This window comes from Sturnus vulgaris, chromosome 3 (assembly GCF_052056855.1).
Source record: "Sturnus vulgaris isolate bStuVul1 chromosome 3, bStuVul1.hap1, whole genome shotgun sequence".
NCBI classification, from domain to species: domain Eukaryota; kingdom Metazoa; phylum Chordata; class Aves; order Passeriformes; family Sturnidae; genus Sturnus; species Sturnus vulgaris.
Genome location: NC_142245.1, coordinates 114,517,815 through 114,540,192, shown reverse-complemented (window position 1 = coordinate 114,540,192; position 22,378 = coordinate 114,517,815). Strand labels below are relative to the sequence as shown.

At 54.5% G+C, this 22,378-nt stretch overlaps 1 protein-coding gene across 2 annotated transcripts in view; it reads right to left on the bottom strand.

Moving 5' to 3' along the window:
• Positions 1–267: 267 nt before the first annotated feature.
• The window catches only part of ASXL2 (ASXL transcriptional regulator 2), a 48,858-nt gene continuing 26,747 nt past the window's right edge, over positions 268–22,378 (bottom strand). For both annotated transcript variants that reach the window (XM_088162625.1, XM_088162624.1), the window contains 8 exons: positions 16,870–16,982; positions 15,254–15,407; positions 14,451–14,585; positions 12,019–12,182; positions 11,050–11,146; positions 10,165–10,270; positions 8,302–8,929; positions 268–6,499 (listed from right to left, as the gene is read on the bottom strand). In XM_088162625.1, the coding sequence (XP_088018751.1) occupies positions 4,316–6,499; positions 8,302–8,929; positions 10,165–10,270; positions 11,050–11,146; positions 12,019–12,182; positions 14,451–14,585; positions 15,254–15,407; positions 16,870–16,982 (3,581 nt within the window). In that variant the 3' untranslated portion in view covers positions 268–4,315. The remainder of the gene's footprint in view (positions 6,500–8,301; positions 8,930–10,164; positions 10,271–11,049; positions 11,147–12,018; positions 12,183–14,450; positions 14,586–15,253; positions 15,408–16,869; positions 16,983–22,378) is intronic.

The following is a 22,378-nucleotide window of genomic DNA, read 5'->3' as shown; positions in this document are numbered from 1 at the left end:
GAACCGATTGTGTGGAGAACCCTCCCGTTTATTCCCGGGGCTGCAGCTCACCCAGTGACCCTGGCTTGGCCCGGCCCAGGAGGGGCTGTGTGGGGTCCTCGTTGTGGGGAGGATCCATCCCAGCTCCCGGATCATCCACGAGGAAAATGGAATCATTTATGGCTCTCAAACTGCTCAGGCCTTCCCCAAACCCTTGTGCTGCCCTGCAGAGCTCCCCCACGCTCCTTTCCCTTGTTTCTGTGTTTTTAAACATCATTACATCTCAGATCCAACCAGCTCAAATACTTTTTAATACATTGAAAATGTAAAATAAAGCATATACGAAGTACATACAGTATATATATATACACATATTTCAAATACTTAAAATTCTTATGTAAAATATGATTTTTTTCTATATTATTTGTGTAAAAATACATTTTCAAATGGTGTCACCTCGATTTTGCTGTACAGACCCTCAAGCCCAATCGAAGTCCCTTTTAAAAAGGCAAAAGACAAAGGTTTAGGATTTTTGGAACTGTGTTTACAGGCCTGTTGTCCACACAGAAAAAGCCTCTGGGAAATAGTATTGGATTGCTTCTTTGTGAGAATTCCCGTTTTTATTGCATTAATGGCAGGAACTGAAGCTTTTCAGTTGTGCTGCAGTAACCCCCGAGGAACTGCCCCAGTACCCTGTGACCACCTCAGAACCCTCCTTTGTCGTCTCTTTTCCCATACTAAAATATATATTACTCCAAATATATTACTGTAAGCTCTCCCACTCGCTCTGCACGTGCAGCAAACGTCAGCATTAAAAACAACCCGGGCCCAGGACTCTGCCCACCCTGCAATTAATTACCTGTGCTAATCAAAGTGATCCTGCCACATCCTGCAGCCTCCCACATTCCTGCTGTGGGAAACCACAGCCTGGTCCTGCTCTCCAGATCTCACAGGAACCACGGGCTGGAGCAGCCCTGGAGAGAGGAGCCCCAAAACTGCTCCCAGCGCACCCTCCCGGGATGGTCTTTGCTGCCTCCTCCCGAGGATCCCTCCCAGTAACGACCTGACCAGGAACTGCTGCTCCAGCAGCTCTGTTGTGCAACCAAAAAAATAATAATAATAAAAAATCCAACTCCCCAACCAGTGCAACTGCTTGGAACCTCCTGTTTCCTGTAAATTCCAGAGGGAAAGTAAAACTCCACACCGAAGTTCCCCTGCTGCCCACCTGGCTCAAATCCTGAGCCCCCAGAGCAGCGCTGGCACCTCCTGTGCCACAGCCTGTCCGTGGGCTTTGGGGATGGGAACTGGGCTCTAATTCCACTTCTGTGTCCTGAAAAGGGAAACTGAAACCTCCTCCCTCATCAGGATCCTTCCCTGCCACAAACACTCTGACATCAGGCTTTGGAAATCCTGGATTTTTGATGCAGCCATTCCCTGCAGTGCTGTTAAACTCATTCCTGGGGGACCAAAGTCTGATGGTTTAAACTCTGTCACGACATCCCTTCATTACAAATCCCGTGTGGAGGTGGATTTACTGGCTGTGGGAAGGAGCCTCAGCAGTGGGACAGGCTGATCCCAGCCCAAGAACCCCACAGGATTCCCCCTTCTGGAACCCATCAGCCCAAGCCAGCTGCAGCACATGCAAAACTTCCAGGGCTTTATCCCTGTTCCAGGGATTTTTACACTGAGCCATTTCCTCACACTCAGTGCCCTGTGCTCACCCTCAGGGATGCCCAAACCTCAGATGGGCACTGAGAGAATCGATTTCCTTAAAAAGAAACAGAAGAAAAGCAGCCCAAGCCAAGTGTTGATCCATGAAATGGAACTAAGGCACTGACAGGTGTAAAGCCCCAGCCACCAGCACCATCCTGCCCTGGCCAGTGCCACCTCCACACCCAGGGCCACCAGGCAGCCCCTCCTGGCACGGGCACATTCCCGTGGCACGGCTCTGGGAACGGGCACAGCAATCCCAATCCCTGCTCAGCAAGGACAAAGCCAACAGGAGGCTCCAGCGGCTTTGGGGAGTGCTGGGGAGCTCTGCAAGAGCCTTTCCAGCAGCAGCTGCACCCCGTGAGTGCCCAGGGTCACAGCTCCCTCCTCATCCTCTGCTTCCCCTCTGGAAAAGCACCCTGAGAGGAGCCAAGGGGGGACAGAACTGCCCCGAGCGTGCAGCAAAGCCCTGGCTCTGCTGGGGCAGGAGTCTGGTGTGGAACCAGCACCAAGCTGCCCCCAGGCTGTCCCAGCCAGGAATGGAAGTGTCTGTCCAGCACTGGGGGAACGAGCTTCCCTCCTGCCTAGATGGGAGCAATGGGCAGACCCTGCTCCCAGCTCCAAACCTGCAGTGCCTCCCCAGCGTTACAAAAATGCAGGATTTCCTCTTCCCAACAAGAGCTGGATGTGGGGAGTGGCAGGAGCAGGCACAGGCTGGGGGTTCTTGGGCTATCACCACCACCACGGGTGTGAGATGCTCGTGGGGACAATTCTGTGCAATTCTTTAGATTTAAAAAATGGAGTTAATCTCTAATCCCTAAATGCTCCTCACCACGGGATGCTCGAGCAGTGATGTGGAATCACGACAGTGGGGGTCACTGCTCGGCAGTAAATTCCAGATGGCAGAGCCCAGAGCAGGTGATGCTGCAGCTCCTGCTGCTCCCTGGGCAGGGATGGAAATGCTCCTGCTGCCACGGATCAAGTCTGCAACTGCCTCTTCCTCATCATCACCAACTAAACCACAGAGTCATGGAATATCCTGAGCTGGAAAGGATCCACAGGGATCCTCCAGTCCAACTCCTGACCCAACAATCCCAGCCTGAGAGCGCTGTCCAAAGGCTCCTGGAGCTCTGGCAGCCTTGGGCACTTCCTTGCCTTTTCCTTGGAAAATCAGCCAGGGAATTCTTTCTGCTGCTCACCACCAGAGCTGGGCTCCTGGGGGAAGGGGAGGGGAGCAGTAGTACAAAGGACAGGGGGAGGGAAGGCTGAGGACCCCGTGCACCACTCAGCTGCCCCACTGCTGTGGGAATATTGCTTCAGCTTAAAAAGGCCTTTGGATTAAAAGTGAATTCAGTGCTTTTCCATCAAAAACATACATAGCTCTGTTCCCTGACCAGGATGCAGCAATCCTCACCCACCCAGGAGGGGAACAGCCCTCGAGTGACTCGTGCTGCATCAGCTCCTCAGCTCCCAGGAACACGGGAACACTGTGCTTTGATTTCCTTCAGTGCAAGTGAAGGCATCAGGAACTGGCAAGGGAGCACAGGTGCCACCAGCCCTGTCCCCAGTCAGGGCTGAGGGGCTGCCCCAGCACCCCTCCCTCAGCTGGGCCCAAGCTGAGCTGAGCTCAGCCCAATTTGGTATTTCAAACACAAAGAGCCACCCAGCAAGGCCCGGGCACACACTCATTTGCCTTTCCCTCCACCCAGGAAATACAAAACCTTGGATAGAAACTGGAGATGTCTGACCATGGGGCCGTTTGGATGAGCACAAAACGCTTCCCAGAGCAGGGCAGGACCCAGGGTGACGCTTTGTGCCCTTCACCCACCCCTGTGTCCCCAGAGCAGCTGGCTCAGGGCTGTGGGATGGCAGCTCCAGCTCCTGGGGAATGCCCGGGGAGCAGATTCCTGCCAGCCCTGCCCGGCCAAGCACAGCTGAGTGACCCCCGCTCCTGTGGGTCACAGCAGCCCCCAGGGCTGAGCTGTTCTGGGGATCCCACCCCATGCTCAGCACAGCCCCTGCAGCTGCAGCTGCAGCAGCACAGCCAACAGCTCCCTCCAGCCGGGACACGGAGACGGCACCTGCACACCAGGGGCACCAGGAGCCTCCTGGACAGGCTCCTCAGGGAAAGGCTGCCACAGTTCCCAGGCATTTACACGGGGAGCAGCCAAGGGAGCCTGCTCAGGGCTCCTGCCTCGCTGCTCCACCACCACACACGGCTGGACCTGGATTATCCTTGCATTATCCCGTTCCCTTTGCCAAGACAAGAGCTGCATCCCCCCGGGGACAGCAGAGCTCAGCAAACGTGCTCAGAGCAGGCTGGGGTCACTGGAACTGCAGTACAAGTCAAACACTATCTCCTAAAAGATTGAAAAAATATCTTTAAACAAAATAATGTGGCGTATTTACATAATTCCTTAAGTGCAAACTCTTGTCACAATTCACGTCGTCGAGCGTGATTTCGACTCCCTGTACAAGAAGGTGCTCTTTCGTCAATGAAAGAAGGACTCTGACTCTGGATTCCTGATTCAGTAACGTGTCTCTTGTGCAAGGCAGTAAAAATTCCTGTTTCTTCCCAAGGTCCTTCCCACAGCAGCCCCCGGAGGGAGCCGAGCCGCCGCCCCCGTTACCGCACCACGAGGCAGGACACGCAGAGCTTGGAGGGGCCGATGCAGTCGTCGTGGCAGAAGGCGCCGCAGCCCTTGCACATGATCATGGCTTTCAACCTGCAGTAACATTTGGAGGGCGGCTCCTCCATGGCGCCGTCCTCGGCGAACGCCGGCACCGCCAGGCTCTGCCCGTGGCCGCCGGAGCTCACGGCCTGCCCGGCGGGGATGGTGGTGACGGTCACCGAGAAGGACATGACGTTGCCCATGGAGCTGCTCCCCAGCTGGCCGCAGTCGCCCACGAGCGAGCCCTGGCCCACGTCGGCCGAGGTGGAGACGTTGATGGTGCCGCTGTAGCTGGGCCCCAGCAGCGGAGCCGCGGCGCTGCCCGGCAGCTTTGGGGGGTGCGGGGCGGGGAGCAGCGGAGGCTGGGCTGAGTCTGGGGACGGGCTGGGGGGCCCCGAGAGCTCCGCGCTGCCCTGGCCCTTGCCCCTCATGGCGTGGGCCATCTGCTCCTGTGCTGCCTGCAGCAGGTCCCGGGCCAGCGCGGAGCCATCCAGCACCTTCTCCTTGGCGGCTGCCTCGGCCTTGCCGGCCTTGGTCCCCACCAGGGAGCCGAGCTCCGCAGGGACGGCGCCGTGCGAGCCCTGCTCCTGCTCGCCCTGCCCCGCCCGTGGCTCCTCTTTGATGCTGGTGCGCTCCCGCTCATCCCCGGAGCTCTCCTCATCCGTGCCCTCCTCGCTGCTGCTCTCCTGGCCGCCCGTGTCCCCGCACTCGCCCAGCTCTGCCCTGGCAGCCTCGGCGGGGCTGCCCAGCCCCAGGCGGGGCTCGGCCTGCAGGGAGAAGCCTCTCCTCAAACTCTCGGAGCCGCGGCCGTAGGTGGAGATGTTGAGCAGGTAGTGCCCGGACATGGCAGGCTTGCATGTCCTCCTGCCCGTGAAGCCCAGCATGAATCTCTGGCTGGTGGAGCTGCTTTCCGTGGGGAAACCTGAGTGTGGGAGGTTCAGCTGCGAGGGCTGAAGGACGGGCAGCACGTTCTGCCTCTGCACCCTCTTGATGAGAGTCTGCAGGATCTGCTCCTGGGTGGATTTGCTCAGCGCCTCGTGGCACTGCTGGGGCTCAGCACCGGGCTCCTTTCCCGAGGGCAGGAAGGTCCTTGGAATGTGAGGCACGGGCCTGTTGTGGCACAAGATCTTCCCGAGCTGCTGGGGGGGCAGGCTGGCTGCTCTGTCCCCCGGAGCCCCCTTCTCTTCCTGAGCAGCCACGGGGACCGTTCTCATCTCTGCCTTGGTGAGCGCCTTGGGCAGGATCTGCTCCAGGGGGACGCTCTTGCCTTGGAGCAGCTGCGTCACCAAAGGGTTGTTGGCAGGAATGCTGGAGCTCGCTCTGGGCACGGCCCCACCGGGAGGAGATTTAAGGCTGGGGGCTGCTGAGGAGCTGCTGGAGGCTGGCACGGGCACACCCACAGCTCCAGCCTGGGCTCCAGGGCCCGAGGGTGGCACGGAGGAGCCCGGAGGGGAAGGAGATTTGCTTTTGGAAGGGTCACAGCCGCTCCCTGCTGAGGCCTTGGGTGCTCCTGGGGTCACCGTGGGTGCTCCCGGGGTCACCGTGGGTGCTCCCGGGGTCCCGGTGCCACAGCCAGGTCCGTTCCCAGCCGGGGCAGGAGGGGCTGTCGCTGCCCTGTCCCCGCTGGTGGCACCTGGGGACCCCGGGGTGGCGGTGGCCCGCGGGGTGCTGGCGGTGGCCCCCGAGCCGTGCCCTAGCGCTGGGGCAGCCGCAGAGGCCCCTGGCTGTAGCTGTGCTCCAGCAGGATGGCGAGCAGCTCCCGGCTCCGCCTGCCCCTCCCCTTGGGAACGGGGCCCTGGGCCGTGGGGAAGGAACCTTCTCGAACCTCCCCCGCTTCCAGTTCCTGCCAGTTCCAGTGTGTTGGCTCCAGTTGTGGGGTGGGGGGCTCCCGCAGGGTCTCCCCCGCTGCCCGGGGGTCTCCCCCCGCCCGGGCCGGGCCCTGGCACGGCTCCCCCGGCCGAGGCGGCGGCGGCGGCGGCCGCTGCCCTCTGAGCCTTGGCCTGCTGCGCCCTGGCCTTGATGTCAGCCAAGGTCCTGGCCCCTGTCCTGCCGGGACTGCCGAGGGACAGGGGGAAGCGAGCCCTGGGAGAGACCTGGCCCGCAGGAAATGGCATCGGCGAGATTCTGGACACGGGAATCTGCAAAAGAACGGGAGAGAAGCACGGCTCAGACACGGGGAACGCTCAGCTCCAGGGTCTGTGCTTTTGTCTGACACAACCGGCCCTGGGTGTGGAGAAACCCCTCCTGTCCCTGCCGTGAGACAAGAGTCGTGTCCCACCCTCAGACACCTCCCAGGCAGGTTTAGGGTGGAACAAACCCCGTGGCCCCGAGTGGAGCTCGTCCCTCTCGGGTACCATCACCCAGAGTCCCTGCAGGGCCGATCCAGCCCCCAGCCCTGCCAGCCCCTGTCCCTCTGCTTCACGTTATTCAGGTGTAATTTCTGTCCTTTGAAAGGTGTCACCATCCTGCTGCACCCAGCCTTGCTCTCCCATCATTTGTCTCCTCAGTGCCTTTGTACAAAGCCACAATAATCCCCTGAGCTGCAGGAAAAATGCCAATAATTTACTCTTTCCCTCTAAAACATTTCTCCCAATGTTCCAGCTGACTTTTCCCATATTTGCTCTTCCCAGCACGTGCTGAGTCCTGCACTGAGCCTGGTGCTGACCTGCTCACCCTGCAGAGATCTCAGGGAGCTGATTTGAGCTTACATTTATTTTCTGTATCCATAAAATCCTCACTGGATCCAGTGAGCTCTGATCAACCACTTCATTTTTGGGGAATGACACATCTTGGGGACATGTCTGTCCCCATTTTCCCCTGCTTTGCAAGGGAAACTATTCACCATCACCTTCAACTCGCTCTGCTGTTATATTAAATCCCACCTTTACTGCCCTGGCCCTCCTTCCTGCAGGGTATTCCAGACCTCCTTTATGGACAGTTTCCCCAATTCTGTGTCACTGACAATTTCACTGATGCTTTCCTGCCTTTGTGCTCTTCTTATTAACATGTGAGAACAATGAGCTGCTTTTAAAATTTTGAGTTCGCAGCCTTTTAGCACAAAAGGACATGAATAGAGGAGTAGGATTCCTGAGGAAAACAGGAATTAAGCTTCTGCCTAAGGGCCCAGAGGTTCAGCAACAGCTGCCTGGTCCTGACCTGGCTCTCAAAGCCTGGGATGCTTCAGTGCTGCTGCTTCCCCCTGCCCATCCCAGCAAGACCCAATTCCCTCTTTCCTCTCACAGATGGGTTCTGGCAAAGGCTCAGCAGCCAAAGGGTCTCTGGTGCTGAGGTGTTCCCCAAAACGTTCCTGCCCTGGCACTGCAGCACGACAAACCAGGCTGCAGTGCTGCCAGGGGCTCTGGCTGGAATCCCAGTGTCTGTACTGGCTGCAGGGGAGCCTGGAGCCTTCACCCCTCTGTTCCTGGAGCCTTCACCCCTCTGTTCCTGGAGCCTTCACCCCCCTGGTCCTGGAGCCTTCACCCCTCTGTTCTGGAACATTCACCCCTCTGTTCTGGAGCCTTCACCCCTCTGGCCCTGGAGCCTTCACCCCTCTGTTCCTGGAGCATTCACCCCTCTGTTCTGGAACATTCACCCCTCTGTTCCTGGAGCCTTCAACCCTCTGGTCCTGGAGCATTCACACCCCTGTTCCTGGAGGATTCATCCCTCAGTTCTGGAGTATTCACCCCCTGTTCTGGAGCCTTCACCCCCCGGCCCTGCTGTGCCCCCCAGGCTGCTCCTCTCTCCTCTGTGTCCCCATGGCCCTGCGGAGCCTTTGCAGCCCGGCACAGCAGGAGCGTCCCTGCCCTGACAGGGGGCTCTGAGCTCCCTCCCATCCCCCTGAGCTCCCTCCCATCCCCCTGAGCTCCCTCCCAGCCCCATCTCTCGGGGGTTCAGTGTCCCAGGGGAGCCGTGGCCGTTCCTCTGTCCCTGCCGGGCTCACCTTGAGCGGGGGCACCCGCGGCACCGCCGGCCCCGCGCCAGGAAAGGGCTGGTTCCGAAAGGCCTGGGGCTGCTGCTGCTGCTGCTGGCAGGGCTCAGCCACCCGCGGCTTCTTCTCAGGGGTGCCTGGAGCCTCCTCCCTGCTCTCCACCTTCCTCTTGAGGGCCTCCACACCCACCTCCATGGCCTCGCTGCCGCCGGGTTTCTTCTCCGCCGTGTCCGGGGCTGCCGCGGGGCTCGGTGCCTTCGCTGCTCCTTCAGCTGCCTCGGGGCTCTTTGGTTTGCTGGGGGCACCCGGAGCCTCCTTGCCTGGCCCAGCCTTCCTCTGCTCCTCCGGCTGCTGCCTGCAGCCACCGAGGGGTTTTTGGGGCACGCTTTCCTCGGGGGGTCTCTCTCTGTCACCGCCTCTCACCGGGGACGCCTCGGTGGCCTTGGCCGCCTTGGGCTGTGGCTCCTCTCTGGCCTCCTGTGCTGCTCTGTTGGCTGCTGGCCCCGGGGCTGATTGTGGCCTGGGCTCCGCCGGGGCCGGGCCCTGGGGCCGGGCTGGGCCCGGGGGGCTGCGGGCCCGGGCGGGCTCGGCCTCGGGCTGTGCCGTCAGTCGCTCCGACTCCTCGGGGCTCAGCCCAGAGCTGCCAAAGGGAAACACAGGCTCTGCTTTGGAAAACACCCCTGCCAAACCATCCTGTCCTCAGGGAAAGGCAGGCAGGATTCTCGAAATGAACTCCCTCAATAAGTGTCTCACACACCCAGTTCTGTGCCACCATCACTTCCCTACCGACAATCCTTCCACAGGAAGCAGAGATCAGCATCAAGGATTAAAACCAGCTAAATGCAGCACATGGAGCACTGGGCAGCTCCACACACCAGTTTTCCAGGCTGCAAATCCAAAGAGTTTGGCCAACGGTGAGTATTTCCCTGCATGAGCCCCCACAGCCCCCTCTGCAACCCCAGCTCGTTTGTGACACTGGCAGGAAGGGACACAGAAAGGTCCCACCAGCCCCTGACAGGAGCAGGGAATGTAATTCCAGAATGATGTCTGGGGAAAGTGACTCCTTTTGGACTAACTCCATCCCTCCATCCCTCTCAATGATTTGTCAAATTGGTTTTTTTTCCCCAAACATAACCCTGAGAAGGTCTGGTGAATCCATGGATTGGTTCCCACCAGACAAGTCCTCAGGAGCAGGAGGGATGAGGTCCTGCTCTCTCACATGTCCCCTCCACGCTGTCCTGCTGTCCCCTGTCCCCCCAGCGCTCCAGGACTGGGGCTGTTGTCACCTTCCCACGAGCACACACCTGGAGCAGGGGCTGATGAAGCTTTTTATGAGCTGCACTCTCAGCCTGGTGTATCCCTGGAGTTGTTCCTACAGCCCCTGGCTCACCCACAGCATCCCAGGGAATGCCTGGAATAACCTGGATGCTCTGCAGGGTTAAATCACCCTGCAGGGATGGATGGATGGATGACAGACAAAAACCCGGCAGAAATTCCTGATCACTTATTTCCCTGTGTGTGCTCCTTTCCAGGTCTCTGTCACTCCCTCAGAAACCCCAAATCCTCCCTGCAGCCCCACAAGATGGGAAAATCCTGAAGCAAGAGGAGGCACAGAATAAAAGCTTTGCAGATTTGGGGGTTTACCCAGTGGGGTGGGATTGGAGATGTGGGAATGCAGGTGCTGCCCCTGGGGTGGCTCCAGGTGAGGGGAGCCAGGACACCTGCACTGGGTAAGGGCTGAGCAAACACCTCACACCTGCCCTGGATCCTGCTGGCATCTCCAGCTTTCCTGGGACCAGAAACCTTCCCCGGGCTCAGGGCTGATGGAATGCAGGGCTCAGGGAAGGGGCACCCAGAGCAGGGCTGAGCTCTCACCTCTGCCCGTAGTAGCTCTCAAAGAAATGCTCCTTCCACAGCTCCACCTTCTTCTCCTTCTCCAGCTCCTGCCGGATCCGCAGCTGCATCTCTGGGGTGAACTCTCCTGTGGGATCCAAAAGGGATTTCTGAGACAGGCCAGGGGTGGGTGATGGAGCCCCCAGAGCTGCACCTGCCCCCAGCCCCAGCCTGAGCCCCAGGGGCTGCTCCAGGGTAGGGAATGGAGCTGGGCAGGGGCTGGAGCCCCAGGAGAGGCTGAGGGAGCTGGGAAAGGGGCTCAGCCTGGAGAAAAGGAGGCTCAGGGGGGACCTTGTGGCTCTGCACAACTCCCTGACAGCAGGGGACAGCCAGGGGGGGTCGGGCTGTGCTGCCAGGGAACAGGGACAGGAGGAGAGGGAACGGCCTCAGGACCCTGACAGGGAAGAATTTTCCCCCAATATAAATCCCCCCTAAACATCCAAAGGGATGGCTCAAGGACTGGGCACCCTGTTCTCTGCTCTGGAACTGAATTTCCCTTCTCTGCCCCCTCAGCAGTGTCTGTGTTTAGGTGCCACAATTCCAGAATGCCCCAGCTCTACCCAGTTCACAACATTTCAATTTTCCCTTCTTTTCTCATCAATTCCAGAGATTTGCTGTGTCAGTTCAGCACAGAACTCCTTGTGCAGCCCCCTCTGAGTGTGAGCCCCCAGATCTGGGCTTGCCTTGGCTCCCATGCCTGCAGGGAATGCCTGCACATCTGCAGCAATTTCCCCTGGGCTTTCCCCAGCCACTGCCCAGCCGTGGGGTGTGTATGGGGTGTGTGGGGTGTGTGGGGTGTATGGGGTGTGTATGGGGTGTGTATGGGGTGTGTGTGGGGTGTGTGTGGGGTGTGTGGGGAGGTTTTACCTTCTGACAGCCTCTCCTTCCAGCCCTGAGCAGCCGATGTGAAGAACTCGTTGTTGAGAGCGGAGCTGCTGAGCTTCATCAGCCCATCGGCCCCGACCTGGGAGAGACACAGCCCTGGGCACCTCTGGCCACGCCCTGCTGGCCAGACCCTGCTGGCCACACCCCGGGCACCTGCTGGCCACACCCTGCTGGCCACAGCCTGGGCACCTGCTGGCAGGGCCAGTGTCTCTGGGCACAGCCCGAGTTCAGCAGTGCCCACATCCCTGGGGACCCTGCCTGCAGTCACTCAGGACAAGGCTGAGGGAGCAGGTTCTGTGCCCAGCTCAGGTTCTGTGCCCAGCTCAGGATTTGTGCCCAGCTCTGGTTCTGTGCCCAGCTCAGGTTCTGTGCCCAGCTCAGGTTCTGTGCCCAGCTCAGGTTCTGTGCCCAGCTCAGGATTTGGTCTGACTTGGCCAGAATAAAGCAATGCCTCAGTGGGTGACACTGAAAACTTGATACTGGGGGGGTTTATTTCTCCCACAGTTCAGGAGGATTTGGGAACATTCCCACCAGCCCAGTGATCCCAGCCCCGGTGTCCAGCCTGGCCTTGGGCACTGCCAGGGATCCAGGGGCAGCCCCAGCTGCTCTGGGCACCCTGTGCCAGCCCTGCCCACCCTGCCAGGGAACAATTCCTGCCCAAGATCCCATCCAGCCCTGCCCTGGGGCACTGGCAGCCATTCCCTGTGTCCTGTCCCTCCAGGCCTTGTCCCCAGTCCCTCTCCAGCTCTCCTGGAGCCCCTTCAGGTCCTGGAAGGTCACAGTGAGCTCACCCTAAGCTGGATTTTCTCAGGGCACCACAGGGAGAAGGGGATCCCACCTGGAGCTGCTCCCTGCAGGCCCCAGTGCCTGCCTGCCCCAGGTGAGTGGCCAGGTGAGTGAGGGCCATACCTGCCTGCCCCAGGTGAGTGGCCAGGTGAGTGAGGGCCATACCTGCCTGTCCACGTCGGGCAGCAGCAGCAGCAGGCGCTGCTGGCACTCGGGGGGCAGCACACTGAAGGTGTGTTTGTTGATCAGAGCCCTCAGGTTGGTGTTGACCAGGATGGAGTCCGGGGTCTCCACATCGATGTCAGCACAGCGTGCTCTCTTCAGCTGCCCTGCCAGGACACCACACCTGCTCCAGCTGGGACCTGGCACCTCCTGGGCTGCCCCTGCCCCACAGGAGCCCTGCCCTGCACCCTGCACAACGCTGCAGTGGTTTAATTGCACCACCTAATTAATGGCTGTCTTCATTTCCCTCTGCCTTCACTCAGAGTCAGGATTAAAACACAAAGGAGATGAATTTTCTCGTGTTCAGACTTGGTTGTTTATTAAATCTTATTTAAAGTACAGAGAGTTCTGCTACACTTCCAGCTACCAGCTAAAATTGAGCAGAATGGAGGAGAATTTAGTTAGAATTTAGTTAGTTACAAGGTCTTTTAAAGCTAAACAGTCCAATAGAGAATTAACACCTATATTATTATCATGTTATTACCTATATTATTTATACTTTTGATCTAATAACCAAACTCCTGTGACCTGCAATGCCAAAAATCCTGAAATCAGGAAGGAGAAAGAAGAAGAAGAAAGAACAAGAAAAGGAAGATGGGGTGACACTCAAGAACTTCCATTTTGTCCCATGCCTATTACTAAATTCTAAAACCCCAAATTCCAAACCCATCCCCATGTGAGATCACACGTTTCTGTTCTGACCACACACCAGTGATTTGAACTCCATCACTCAATTTTGGAAACCTTCTCCAAGGCCTCAGGTCAAAAGCAGTGTTCTCCTGGGGGTCAGTGTTAAAAAGCACAGAAAGCTCAAAAATTCCAAATTTCTGGGATCCAAAAGAAAGTTTCCAAAACTGAATAACAGAACTGGAATCACTGGTGTGTGGTTTGGATAGAAGTGTGCAATATCACAGGGTGGAAAATTGAGAATCTGGGGTTTAGGAATACAGCAATAAATGGAGGGCAAGATGGAGGTTTGAGGGTGGAGGTTTCTTCCTTCTTCACCTTCTTCTTCAAGGGTCATCCTGGCACTTTTTAAATTGGATGGAAAATGCCACACTGTGGGTCATGGGTGTTTGGTCATTGGGTCAAAAGTAAAAATAATTTAGGTGTTAGTTCTTAATTGGACAATTAGGCTTTAAAAGACCTTGTAATGAGAGATTTTTGGCCATTTTTAGGTTGTTAGCTACAAGTGCTGCAGCACTCACTGGAATGTAGAGAAGAATTAAAAAGAAAACATCTGAGTCTGAACATGAAATTCTGTCTCTCATGCCATTAATCCCAACCCTGGCAAGAAGAAAAAGAAGATTTAATTGTGGTAACACCTGGTCACCCCTCACCTGCCCCCCTGGGGTCCCTGACCAGGGAATGCCAAGGTGGCACCGTGGGGAGCTGGCCCATGGCTCGTGTTAGCTCTGCACACACCAGGGGAGAAAGTGCCACCACCAGAGCCTGGGAGAGCCAGCACAGCACATTCCATTTCAATTCTATCCCAATTCCATCCAAATCCCATCCCCATTCTATCCTCATTCCATCCCAATTCCATCCCCATCCCATCCCAATTCCAATCCCATCCCATCCCAATTCCAATCCCATCCCATCCCAATTCCATCCCAATTCCATCCCCATCCCAATCCCATCCCTCTCTTGGGATCCTGCCTGGAGGTTTCTCTTCCTACAGCTCCTGGCCACAGCCACTTTGTGCTCTCAGTCTCCAGTTAAGGTCAGTGTGTTCTGTGCTCCTGGGGACTTTTTTGGATTTCCCTGCCCTGTGGAAGTGCGTGCTGTCCACAGTGACACTGGGATGGAGACCCCAGAGTGAGGGAACAGCTGGAGCTGGGCCAGAGGGTTTGGGATGGGGCTCAGGGAAAGGTTCTTCCCCCTGGCACTGCCCACAGAGCTCCAGGGGAGTTTGGACACCAGGGATGGAATTTTTGGGGTGTCCTGGTCAGCACCAGGAGCTGATTCCACGATCCTTGTGGGTTTCTTCCCACTCAGGACGTTCCATGACTTTGTAAGAACATCCTTAAATTCATCATAATCAATCCCAGCCCTGGGGAATGTAAAAGGAACCAGGAGGGTCAGGAGGGCTGGGAGCCAAATCCAGCAGGGTCTGGGGGGTGGAGATCCAGGGCAGAATTTCTTTTCCTTTGTCATGTTATTGGAGTGTGTAATGACATTAAAAACCCATAAATAATGCAGCTCCCCAACAGCTGGGAATGCCCAGGGGAGGCCCAGCTGATGAGGACTGATCTGAAGATGGGATTGTGAATGACTGATCCCAGTTCCCAGCAGCCTGGCACCACCTGCCAGGGTCCCCCAGCAATGGCACTGGAGCAGCCAAAGGGCAGGAAGAGCAGGGAATCTTCTCTTACGTGCATGGAGCCTGTCAGATCTGGGGAAGGGCTTCTTGGCCAGCCCTGGCAGGGAGTTCTCAAGCTTCCCCGAGGGTGAGGAGCTGCAGTTTGGGGGGCTGCTGGAATGTCCAACTGCCTGCTTCCCTTCCCAACCTGCAGGAAAGGGACACACTGCAACACGGGGAGGCACACGGGGATCCTGCAGGGAATGGAGGCTCTGCAGCTCCCAGAGCCACCCCTGCAATCCCAGGACAAACATTCCTGTGCTCCTGGAGTGCCTCCTGCCCAGCAGCTCCATGTGGGAGATCCCTTGGAGCCACCAGAATATCCCAGAACAAAGGCATGGACAGGCACATCCCAACATTTCCCAGTTAATCCCAATTGCTTGTGGTCCCCAAAGGAAGCTGCAGGAAGGGGCAGTTTCCCATCCCATGGATCCCATGATCCCAGGATCCCATGGATCCCATCCCATGACCCCATTATCCCATGATCCCACCTCATTACCCCATGATCCCATGGATTCCATTCCATTACCCCATTACTCCATGACCCCATTACCCCATGACCTCATGATCTCATTCCATTACCCCATTACTCCATTATCCCATGATCCCATCCCATTACCCCACGATCCCATGGATCCCATTCCATGACCCCATGGCCCCATGACCCCATGATCCCATTCCATGACCCCATTACCCCACGATCCCATGACCTCATGATCTCATCCCATTACCCCACTACCCCACAAATCCCATTCCATTACCCCATTATCCCATGACCCCATGGCCCCATGCCAGGGCTCTCTCCCTGTCCCATACCTGACTTGCTGCCTGTGCTGGCCTTGGCCTTGAGCAGGACGTGCTGGCTGGAGGGCAGAGCCATTGCTGGCCCCATTGCTGGCCCCATTGCTGCCCCCATTGCTGCCCTGCACTGCTGCTGCTGCTGCTGCTTCTGCTGCTGCTGCTTCAGGGCCTGCAGGGACACAGAGCACTGGCATCAGCCAGCCCCAGCCTGGGGACACAGCCCTGGCACTGGCATTGGGATGGGGACTGGGATAAAACTGGCAACCCTAAATCCAGCCCAGCCTGGGACACCCCCACGCCTGCTCAGTGTGATTAAACTGTGATTAAACTGCGATTAAACTGTGATTAAAGTGTTCACCCTGCTGTGAGCAGACACCTCCCACCTCTGCAGCCACAGGACACTGTCACTGTCACTTGTTGGGAGGATGAGGATTGTGAGGGAGCTCTCACAGATGTGTGTGTGTAACAGAAACATCTGTGAGTGCAGAATCTGAAGAAGGAATAGAAGTGACAGCAAGGTTTGATAGAAAAGAAAAGAATTGCTGAGCCAGTCTGGGTAACTAAGAAGGCCAAAGGTATGTTAGTGTGTGAGCTGGAAGGGGCTTTTATAGCTCAGAGCAAAAATATAAATTCACCTCAAACCAAAAGATGTTTTTATCAACCAAAAAGATTTTCACAGGCAAACAAAAATGCCATGTTGCAGGTAGAAAGAAAGGTCTTAAAATTTCCCACTACAAGAGAACTGGAAAACAACTTCTAGCTTAAAATGTAACACACTGCCTTTTTGTGACTGGAAAATAGGAACATGACTATGGAAATGTCAGTAGTTATGATGGGCTAGAGGTAATAGTGAAGGTATTGATTGGCTGTCATGTTTTAAGATGCTCTGCAATGAAAAGTAAATAAAGCATTGTAAGCAGAACTAGAGTGGCTTCAGACAAACCCCTCATTTGGATACAATGAACAGCATTTTAAATAATAAATAAACTGCTGCATCATTTGGATACAATGAACAGCATTTTACAGAGCCACCTGGAGCCCCACATCCCTCGTTTGGGCTCTTACAGTCCCTGTCCCTGTGTCCCTGTCCCCCTGTGTCCCTGTCCCCTCCTGTGCTGTCCCATGGATTAAAGCATTTCCAGAGAAGCACAGGGAAGGGACTCCAGGTGTGGAGCTGCCCCAGGAAGTGATCACACACAGAATTTCAGATTTAGCAGCACCCTGGGGCTCACCCCATCTCCCCCAGTGCCATTAGGGACGGGTTTTAATTAGCAGAGTAACGAAGATCCAAAGGCTGGAGAGGACAAACCAAAAAACTTTGGTTCTGGGAAGAGCTGAGGCAGGACAGGGCCCCAGGGGAAGGCAGGGCTGACAGGAGGGGTTTGCTTCAACTGCAAAAACCAAAATCCAAACCCAGCTGGCCTGGGCAGCAGAAACAAGCCAGGAGATCAAGGAGTCCACGGGATTTCAGAAATAAATGAAATAAATGAAATAAATGAAATAAAGGCAGTGCTGAGGTCCCCAGGAGCTCTGGGATCCCAATTCTGCCTGGGGTGATTTGCAGGGAATCCCCAGGAATGTCAGGAACCCCCAGAATCCCCAGGAATCCCAGAACCCCAGCACCCCCAGACCTGTTTGAGAGCCTTCTTGCTGTGTTTCTGGGAGCAGGACAGGCCCTTGCCAGGGATGGACGGGGAGGCACAGCCGGGCTGGGGGGAGCCCGACGGGGCCAGGCGGGACCGCACTGAACAGGAAAGAAACAGAAATGTCGATGTCAATGTCCATATAAACATAAATGTAAAAATAAACATAAATATCAATGTAAATATAAATATAAATATAAATATAAATGCACATGTAAATGTAAATATAGATATAAATGTAAACATAAATATACATGTAAAAATAAAAATATAAATATACATGTAGATGTAAATGTAAATATACATGTGAATGTAAGTATAAATAAAAATAAATATATCAATGACTATAAATTAAAATATAAATATAGGTAGAAATATAAAAATTAAATATATCAATATGACTATAAAGGTTAATATAGACACAAAACATTAATATAAAATATAGATATTGATATAATTAGCAATATAGCAATAGAGCAATATAGATATTTAAATATAAATATAAATCATATAGACATAATATAGATAGAGATTAGATATAGATGTAGATATAGACAGAAATATCAATATATCAATATATATTTATAAAATGTTTATATTAATATATGAATATATTTATATCTGTATATAATTATAAAATATTTTCTATTTATGCTTATATATTTATAATTATTTATATCTGTCTCTATTTGTATTGATATAGATATAAATATATCAACAAAAATATATAGAAATAGAAATAGAAATGTAGATAGAAATATAAATACCAATATTGACATAAATATACATATAAATATAATTATAAATATATAAATATATAAACAGAAAACATGTTATAAATGTTCATCGATGTAAACATGAATATAAGTACTTTATGAACATCAGTGTATATAATCATAAACATATCAATACAACAATACAGATATAAATATAAATATATAAACGTAAATATGTTATCAATAGAAATGTGAATATAGATAGGATAAATATCAATATATCAATATGTCAATAGATATAGATAGATAAAAAATAATTATAAGTATAAATAGGAAAATAGAAAATATTTTATAAACATTCCATAAATATAAATATAAATATATCAATATAAAAATACAGATCTATAAATAGGGCTCTGAGCTCTCCCCGATCCTTCTCTTAAAAAAAAAAAAAAAAAACACAACCAAGCGCAGAGTCAGCAAATTCCGAGAATTCAGGAGGTGACAGAAGCCCCGAGGGATGAGAAGGGGTCGAGGCAGGGCTGGTGGAGGGGTGGCCCTGCCGCGGGGACAATCAAGAGTCACACATCAGGTAATTAATGAACAGCTCCTGAGCACGGACAGGGAGAAAATCTGCTGTGAAATAAAAGAATTGCCTCGAAGTTCCCGAGAATTTCACCAAAACGTTTCCAGGAACTCTTTGGCTGTCGTTAAAAACAAAAATGGGCAGAAGCGCTGCTGGCACAGAGGAGAGGCCCCAGAGCCCAAAATTGTGGCCACACGATTCCCCCGAGGCCGGCCAGGAGGGGAAGCGGCAGCACGGGCTGCAGCAATTCACTGCCGAGGATGAGGAGTTCATTATCTCAGGGAGAGCGCAGGGCACTGCTGTAATTAGCTGTAATTAGCTAATGAGCGATTTTACACGCAGCAAAGCCAGGATGGATGCAGGGAGCAGCTGGGGAGCTCAGCCCTGCTCCCAGCACTGGGACAGGATGGGAACTGAGAATAAAAATCCCCAAAAGCTGAGCTGGAGGAGGAGCAGAGCTGTCCCCACGCTGGCTCTGTGGATCCCAGTACACCGTGAGGGATCTGAACTGGTCCCAGTCTGCTCCAAATCTCACCAGGCACCTCCTGCACCCCCAGAGCCCCTTCCTCACCCACTGCTCACCCCCTGGATGTGAGGGATGGATCCTGGACCAGCCCTGCTGCAAACCATCAAACCACTGCAACCTCACTGAGTACCACAGTGGTTCGGGTGGGAAGGGACCCAAATCCCCTCCAGTGCCACCCCTGCCATGGCAGGGACACCTCCCAGTGTGCCAGGAATGTCCAGCCTGGCCTTGGGATCCAGGGGCTGTGTCCATGCCCGTGGCTTCACCTGCTCCACCTGTGCAGCTCCAGATGGAAAAGCTGCACTTCACTCATCTGGGCTCAAAGTAAAACCAAGCTGAGCTAAAATTATGAAATCCCCCCTCAACTGTGCAGTCATGAGTTTAAAATATCCTAATTCTAAACAGCTAATGGGATCCAGATGTGTGATATGAAAAACTTGGAGGGAAATCATTAAAACACACTTGGAGGAGCATGGAAATGTCTCAGGTTAATCACAGAAGCCTGGAATGCTTTGGGGTGGAAGGGACCTTGGCAGTGCCACCCCTGCCATGGCAGGGACACCTCCCACTGCCTCAGGCTGCTCCAAGCAAGGCACAGGGCACAGGGAATGGCTTTAAGCTGGAAAAGGGTGGATTTAGATGGGATCTTGGGCAGGAATTGTTCCCTGGCAGGGTGGGCAGGGCTGGCACAGGGTGCCCAGAGTGCCCCTGGATCCCTGGGAATGTCCCAGGCCAGGCTGGACATTCCTGGCACACTGGGAGGTGCTGGGGTTGGAATGAAATGATCTCTAATTCCCTGCCCAGCCAAGGCAGTGTGGGATCTCAGGCTCTGTGGGAGCAGACCAGGGGAGATGCTCTGGGGAGCAGCACAAACCCAGCACGGGCAGGTCTGGGAGGCTCCCCCTGGCCATGGCTCAACAGCAGCAACACCAAAGCACCAGAGAGAGAAAAGAGAGAACACCCTGTGCTGACAGAGCTGCTCCTGTGCCTGGTCAGGACATTCCTGGCACCTCTCAGGTGGAAAAAGCACAGCAGCAATCCCAGCACTCCGAGCTGCTCCAGAAGCCAAAACCTTCCCTGGTGCTGCCAGGAGGGAAATGTGAAGGGAGCCTGAGCTGCAGTGACTGCACCACTGCCATGGGAGTGAGAACACACCAAAGAGAATTCGGGTTTTAATTAATTAAAAATAAAAATAAATTGAATTAAAATTAATTAATTTAATTAACCCTGTGTTTGCTCTGGAGCAGGAACCCCCGGAGTGTGCCCTGGAATGCCCCGAGTGTGAAAGCCCCGTGTGTGACAGTGCAGATCCCTCTGCTGCTCCTCCCAGTTCTCCAGAACAAACTCTTCTCTTTTTCAGTGTCCCCGTGGCTGGCTGGGACACCACATGTGCTGAAGTCACGTCTGTCCCTGAGCCACAGCCAGCCCCGAGCACAGAGAGTCCCTCAAAGCTCAGCAAACCCCAAATCACCAAATCCCAGAGCTCAGGGCCCCTGCAGTGCCACCCTGCCATGGCAGGGACACCTCCCACTGTCCCAGGTGTCCTCCAGGCCTGTCCAGCCTGGCCCTGGGCACTGCCAGGGATGAGCTGAGACTGAATTCAGCTCCTTCTTCACCACTGAGGGATGAGTTTGGAGCTGCCACTGTCAGAGCCCACCCAGAGCAGCAGCTCCAGCTCTTCCTGATGTGCTCAGGAGCAGCTCATGGAGCTCCCACCTTGCACTGATTTCCAGGAACTTGCATTAAAACCCCCTGGCAAGCCCAGAAACTTTCAATTTGATTTTTTTTTTTTTTTTAATTTAACAGCTGTGCAGCTGTTATGTAAAGCAGAAGCCTGATGTACAAACTACATCATATAAATATGCAGAGAAATGCAGAATGCTCAGGGTGGGACATGAGGAATCCTCAGAACCATCGGTGGGGGTTGCAGGATTTGCCCTGAGTGACCCAAAACATCCGGGGGGGGGGTCGGGCTGTGCTGCCAGGGAACAGGGACAGGACAAGGGCAAATGGGCTCAGGCTGGGCCAGGGCAGGCTCAGCTTGGACAGCAGCAGCAATTTCTCCATGGAAAGGGTGCTCAGGCCTTGGCAGGGGCTGCCCAGGGAGCTTTGCAGTGCCCATCCCTGGAGGTGTCACCTGGATGTGGCACCCAGAGCTCTGGGCTGGGGACAAGGAGGGGATCAGGCACAGCTTGGGCTGGGTGGGCAGAAGAGAAGAAGCTCCATGAACTAAAAAAGGGGAAAAGGACATTTCTGGGCATGCAGATCCCTGCTGAATTGCACAAGGGGATCCTCAGGAAGCAGCTTCCCCCCAGTCACATGCAGGAATTGCTGCTTTTAGAAAAGCTGATATTTCCACCCAGTCCTCAGCAGGAAGAAGCAAAGTGTCAGAACCCAAACAAAATCCCGTTTTTGTCTCTTGTCCCTGACCCTTGGAGGACACCAAGCTGCCCCAGCAGAGCAGGTGCCACCCCCCAGCTGTGACCTGGCACTTCCCTGGCTCCCAGGGATGATGCAGAAATCTCCAGTTCAGAGCAGTTTCATCCCTAATTCCCATTTTGCCGAGCACAGGGCCCTGCAGGGAGCACAGAGCAGCTGCAGGTGCTTCCCTTCCCTGCCCCACTCCAGAGCTCTTGCTCTGACCGATTTTATCCTCACCCAAACCTTCCCACGTGTTTTCAGTACCTGAACTTTTACAGACACTGAACACAGAGATTTTGGACGCTGAGCTGGTCAAACAAAACTCTGGGAGCCAGGAGGGATCCTCAGATGTACAAAAACTCAGCTGATCCCTGGCTGGTGGAGAAGGATTAGCCATCACCTGCCTTGCTCCTTTTCCCCTTTTCCCTTAAGTTTGGCTTTACAATCTCATTTTTTCCCCCCATATTTTTCCTTTTTAACACAGAAACTCGGGTTGGTTTTGCTGGGGGAGCCCCAGGACTGCAGCTGTGCTCCATGAGCACCACAACCTCCTGCACAACACCAAGAGCTTCCAGGATGGTTCCAAACATCACAGAACCCCAGGATCCCCCAGCAGCCCTGGAGAATCATGGAATTGTTTGGGCTGGAAAAGCCTTTGGAGAGCAGGGAGACCCAGCCCTGCCCAGGCCACCACTGAGCCCTGTCCCCATCTTTAAATCCCTGCAGGGATGGGCACTCCATGAGCACCTTTTCCATCAAGGGATTGTCCCCAACGTCCCAAATTTACTCCCTGTGATGAGCTGAGGCAGTTCCATCCCAAATGCCTTTTTTTTTAATCCCAGAAAAACCTGTTTTTATCACCAAACTCAGGGAAGCAGCTGCTTCACCTGCAGGTGAGACAGGACACGGGCTCTGTGTCACCCCCATGGCCACTGAGAGGCCCCAAAAGGGACACCTGGGCCCCAAATTCCTGCCTTACCTGCACGGGGCAGTGCCTGGAGCTGCTCCACGAGCATTCCTGCTGGGCCCATGGGGCTCTGCACAGGCACTGGGGCTGTGTCCTCCCTCCCAAAATCCAACCCTGCAGAGTGCAGGCAGCACGTGTGTCTGTGCACACAGAGGGAAGTGGCTGCTGATGGCACCCAGACAACATTTCCTGTTTTACTGGGGATGAGCACAGCCCTGGCACGGAGCTCCTGCCTGCCCCATTCCCTCCTGGCACAACCAAACCCTGCAGGAAGAACCAGC